The sequence below is a fragment of the Bombus pyrosoma genome, linkage group LG1 (assembly GCF_014825855.1).
Source record: "Bombus pyrosoma isolate SC7728 linkage group LG1, ASM1482585v1, whole genome shotgun sequence".
NCBI lineage: Eukaryota > Metazoa > Arthropoda > Insecta > Hymenoptera > Apidae > Bombus > Bombus pyrosoma.
In genome coordinates, this window is record NC_057770.1 from 14,468,878 (window position 1) to 14,475,004 (window position 6,127).

General features: G+C 34.6%; 1 protein-coding gene across 1 annotated transcript in view; it reads left to right on the forward strand.

The window, feature by feature from the left end:
• The window catches only part of LOC122568142 (chitin-binding domain protein cbd-1-like), an 80,365-nt gene extending 76,351 nt beyond the window's left edge, over positions 1-4,014 (forward strand). The window contains exon 2 of the mRNA XM_043727541.1: positions 3,503-4,014. Coding sequence (XP_043583476.1) covers positions 3,503-4,014 — 512 coding nt within the window. The remainder of the gene's footprint in view (positions 1-3,502) is intronic.
• The last annotated feature ends 2,113 nt before the right edge of the window (positions 4,015-6,127 follow it).

Genomic DNA, 6,127 nt, shown 5'->3' on the forward strand with positions numbered 1-6,127 from the left:
TACTGCACCAGTAGAACGGTTATTTTCTCTCGCAACAATATTAGATGGGCCCAGGCAAAGATCTCTCATGGATGAGCTTTTTGAAGAGAGAGCTTTGCTTACGGCAAATTGCTGCAAAGATTTCTTAAGGTAACATTTTTTCTTATACAGGTTGGCGTCTTTAACAAACTGAATTGTATTTCTTAGATGTTAGATGCATAGTATGTGGTGTGCTAGCGGCTGATTTCCGCAGGTGGTGCAATATGGTCGGCCCATTTTGCTGAGAATGAGTTGTTTCCAGGAAATAGACGATTTTCGTGTGGTCGATTCTTTATCGGGACAGTAAGCATTTATCTTTCCCGTTTATCATTTTCCATTTATTTTCTAATAATAATAGTGAAAATAAAGATGCGAAATAAATTATTTGAAATAATTGCTTCTTATTTTCATTCCAATTAAAATTTGGTCAGGTGTGGGCTGCATTTGAATCAGGCGCGCCAAGATCTATTGGAAATGATTTGTAACAAATTGAGAAAAAAATGAAATCACACCTTGCAACGGGAGAGCGCAATTTTATTTAAAAAATGTTAAATTCTGTTGCTAATAATTCGTTTTATACGCGATTACGCATCATCGTCACCTCGTACAACACAGTATCTTAGGAAAGTGCCTAATTTGAATACTTACAGGACACATTACCTACAATAAATGTGATATGCCGATTTTGATGAAAATTTGCAGATTCATAGTGCAGCTAATAATACTGATCACCTACTTTTCCTTTACCGACAATCGTCCACGTTTCGCGGATGAAAACTCTCAAAATGCGGATAAATTTTATATTCTCAACAGCAAATATAAGCATATAAACAGATTTTAAAGAATCTATCTGTTGCAATACATCCTTGTTCATTATTTTTTGTAAATATTTGACAATTTTAACTAAAATTCGTATGTGTAAACTGGACATTTAAATTCGAAATACGAATTTACGATAAATCAGAATTTCTATTTTTTGTAAATTGACTAACGTAATCATTGTTTTAACTAAATTGAACAAACTTTTGCCTTCTATAAACGATCAAAATTTTCTAGGCTAATTTGGGTGCCATTTTGGTTAGGAAATATTTGATCGCCGCATCTTTGCATTTAATGTGCTAGAAGTCATCTCTGATATGATAAAAATTATCGTCATAGGTAAATACTAGTTCAATCCGCTCGTTCAATCGTTGAATATCTGAATATCTTCAACGGCTCATCGCCTGCTGAATCAGTAGATCAAGACTTATCCTAGCCAGACGTGGCTGGAAGAAGAAGTAAAGTACGCGAATTTTCTGCATATTGCATATTTCATAATATTTTAGAAATCTAGGCTGAATTTCTTTTTCCTGATAACGTTGTCTAAGATAATCATCATCGTTGGAATATGTATGAGGTGGTTGTTGGTGAACGTGGCCACAAGAAATACTCTTGATGTTCAACAAACAAAAATGTTTGTTAAACTATTTTTAACTATTAACTAATAATCACGTACCTCTAATAGTGTTTGCTAACCTTTGCTAACCTGTCGCACTTCGCAGCTCGGGGTAGAATGAGTCTTTGGTTCGAAACCAAACGGATTCTCTTCTTTGTTGTCTCTCGATATCGCCACTACGCACGCGTTTGTTAGATGTCCGCGACAGCTGCGCGTATGCATTCTTCCGAATATTCGGCGAAAGAATCGTAGGAATATCGATGGTACATTAGGCATGTCGGCCTTACGCTTTGAAGGTCGCTTTGTATCGCGAAGCCATCGGAAAATTCCGTGGTCGAGTGTCGCCACATGTAGATAAACATAATCGCTTTTTCTTAGCAGAAATCATAAAAGGTTTTGACGACTAAATTTTAGAAAGATATAGGAATAAAACATGCAGATAATTAATTCATTGTTATTATTAATAATATAAAAAGCCGTCTATTGATATTGGTCGTGTTATATAATTCACGATAAATATACGAAATCTACGCAATAAATATTTCCGATTTATAATTCCAGATATTTATCATTTGTTCGTTAAAATTGTATTACAGTCCTATCGTGTCACGATCTTATCTGTATCATCGTGTAACAGGATAAGAGTTTTAAGAACTTTCGTTCGAAATCTTTGTCAGTACGTTATAAAGTCCAATCGAATAATTCGATTCTGTTACATATACAAGATGTGATCCTCTTTATACCATGTATCTATTATAGTTGTCTGTTATTAGTTACTTCTTTTTATAATACTCTTCTAAGAGTAATCTACTTGTATCATTGAAATTGTCATACAGAATCGCTTGCTTCGAATTTCTCGACGTCTTCAGTACTTTGATTACAGTTAGCATTCACAGCCCTGCTAAATATATATCTAAGTACGTAACATATTTTCTGTATCGTTATTAAGCACTATTATCCCAGCATCGCATCTTCGATGTGTAAAGCGCGAAACGATAAGCCGATTTATACGTGAGTGATAACTCTAAAATTGTGAGTAAGATAATATCGGGAATTATCGTCTGAAAATACTCTAAATCTGAATCGTTAAATGATTGTATCGACAGATACAAAATAGAAAGATATGCTGATAGTCCGATAAGTTAGCTATAAAAGTCAAATCTTATAACTTGGTAATGTCAGTTCCTTCCCAAAAACCCACTATAGGAGAGTGTGTTATCTTTCTATTGTTAGAAATAAATCTGTTGAAATGAGAGGTGAGTAATTTTACTTGTGATATAGTTCGCATGTTGCTTTTGGGATTTTATTTTATATTATATATGAATATATATTATATGAACAATATATTCTCTGAGAGAATATAGAGAACGAAATCAATTTTTTCGGCTACTGGTGAACATTAACGACGAAGGAAATTGTTTTCAATTACGAATAACCATCGATGATGAATATTTTTTACTTATTTTTTTTTATTATTTATTTAAACTTTACAATTTGTCCAGTAGGACATTTGGTAAAATATATATATAAATATATACATGGCATGTGGATGGTTACCCCCAGCGGGGTACCATCTTCGTGTTTGTTAGGTTATGTCCTTTGTGAATTTTTTAGATATTGGAAACCACTATCGAAAATTGTTATGCTGCTAATTGTTACACTTAATAATTAATACCCATAATTAACACTGTGTCGTATATCCATTCATCAGATTGCTACACCGATGATCAGTACTGTTTTTAGTTACCTACGATCATTAACGATGACCAAATTCCTTTGATTAGCAGTAATCATTATCAATGACGGATCTCGTTTTAGTCCGTCACTGATGATGATAATCAAAAAATATTAATTACTTATAATACTGATTTGTAATCAGTAACTGTAAAAATTAAAATCGCCAAATTCGTCACTAAATTTTTGGACACATTTCTTCAAGATGCAGGGATCATTAGTTTGCTATTTAAACAAAAATTAGCTTTTCCTTCATGACACGCAGAATAGTATTGACATACAGAATGGCAGATTCGTTATTTTCTTCTATTTCAGATTTATTATTACTAGCCATTGCCGTTTTGGCAGTAACGGGGAACGTTTTTGCCAAAGTACACGAAATTCCATCAAAAGGTGCAGCGGAGCAAAGAGATGTCGTAGATTGTCCACCAGAGGGAAATACATTCTTACCACACGAATCTTCTTGCACCAAGTATTACTCTTGCGAAGAGGGAAATAAGTATGTGGGTGAATGTCCTGAAGGCATGATATATGATTATATTAGAAAAGTTTGCGATAAATCGCATACCGCCATATGTATAAACCAAAAGCATAACGATACCCCCCTAAGTGAAAATTGCTATTTTCCATCTGATTGCCCATCCGTTGGCCATAGTCGCTATTCTCATGAAAGAGATTGTAAGTTATATTACGATTGCTCCAACGGTCGCAAATGTATCCTGTCGTGTTTCCAAGGGTACGTCTTCAATCCAATGATCGGCACGTGCGATTTACCCAAAAACGTACCTAACTGCAACGTTTATGCATCACTTACGTCCAACGCGTAATGCTTGTAATTGAGAAACTTGTGGTAGCTGGTACAACACAGGCTGTTACACAGAAAATTGTCAAAAATAATGTAGATGTAGCGGTAGGAACGTGTATATCGAGCAATGTGCCAGCGGTCTGTACTACGATATAATATCGGGAGAACGTGTCTCAAAATGTAAATTTATCGTCGAACTGTCCGTCTCTAAGTGATTGTAGCAGTAATATTAGTGTTGTACCTTATTATTGTAAATCTACACTTTGCTATGAATACGACGGGAGATCCAAATATTGCGAGGTATGCGATACTGGATTAAAGTTTGATTGTTTACTCGGAAGCTGTGTGAGTAAAAATGCTTAATGTGGCAACTGCAGCTTACTTTGTGAATAATTTGCCTTAAATGCTGGAAAATGAATCGTAGAATTAGAAAGAAACGAATTTGTAGAATAATCACTACAGGTAAATGCTTTGTTGTAATACCTTCGAGTATCTCTGAATTTCAGAATATTACGATGTTACAAGGTTGAAACGTAATGCTGCTTTTATATATTATTTAATTTATGTAATCTTTTAGGATGACTGCGTTGCATTTGACACAGATCGCAAATTTTCTGTAAATAATAAAATTAGTGATAAATGACACCATTTAATTAGCATTCATTCTTATATGTATACATAGCATGAAACGATATTAATTTAATTATGCTCGATTCATCGCCATGTATATTGTCACGATTTTATTTTGTAAAAATGCGACTGATTAGCAAAAACATTACATAAATGTAGTAGTTACATACAAAGCAAACGTAAATCAAAGATGCCATGTGAAATATAAAAGATGGAAATAAAAGTTGCTCGATATTGTATTGTATTCTATATATTAAATGATTTATCAAGTTGGACTATACCTATGGAGCGATAAAATTTAGTTTCCTTTACCAATAGTTAGACATAGTACATAGTTTAAAGATGAATATCGAAATGTACATCGTCGACAAAATATTACCTTCGGCGACAATGGAAAATGAAAAATTCAAAACCACGTTTAAAAATATGGGCATTATATGGTACATGTAAAGTACTAGTCACTAACGTTACAAAAGCAAAACGTAAAATATGTTTCCACTACTGTTGTTATTTGGTTGTCGAAAAATCGCCGATATTTTTCGCCTGAGAATATACTTGAAAGAAGATCATTGGCTTTGTCATAGCGTCGCCTCAAACGCACGCATTCGCTCATTTCCATCAAATTGCTCTTAAATTGCATAACGTTCACGCTTTGTATAAGTTTCCTTAAAACTGTCACAATAGTGATTTAGAACGGGCTGAATTTTGTCAAAGCCTTTCCAAATTTTCTAACTTCATATCTTCGTCGTAGTGCTCATTTACATATTTATGATCGCGTCTATTCGTGTTACGTTTGTGGCGGCACTCGACAACGCAAATACTGCCACTAGACACTAACTAACAATGGACGACGGCAGCGCAGTGGTTGGCGCCTTAGGTTACGGGCGTTTGGAACTCGGGATCGAATCCCGGCGACCGAAGTCCGATTTTTCTTCCACGATTCTTAAATATGAAGAAAATACAGCAGCAGTACTCCAGCAGCGATATCTACAGCCAGCAGCTACTAATTATCACAGACAACATAAATACACCTCACGTTTAAAAAATTTACATGACGGTGTATCATAAAAATGTGGTCCACTTTGGGATTTGTTGTCATCCCGTCCTGACAACTGTGACATTATTGAAGAAAAACTGGAATGATTCATTTTCTCGAATATTAGCTAATACGGAGAAGATTTTTTCGTTACATGAAACATTAGGCACCTTATGTAACTTCACAGAGGGAGATTTCAATTTGTTTTACTTGGATGAATTATTGATATGTCTGCGTTCTCTTGCAACTGCTATAGATAAAGTACAGGCTGAAAACAATATGTACTATGGATGTGTAATCTCATGCTTCCTATATGTTCGGCAGCAAATTAATAAATCAAAAGTTCGAAGTTATTCAATTCGGGAGACAATCTTAGAAACAGTTAGGACAAGTTCAAACGAAAGATTCAAAAGGTTTCTGTCTTTGCAAACCAATTCCTATGAAGCTGTCATTGCTGCTTTTTCACATC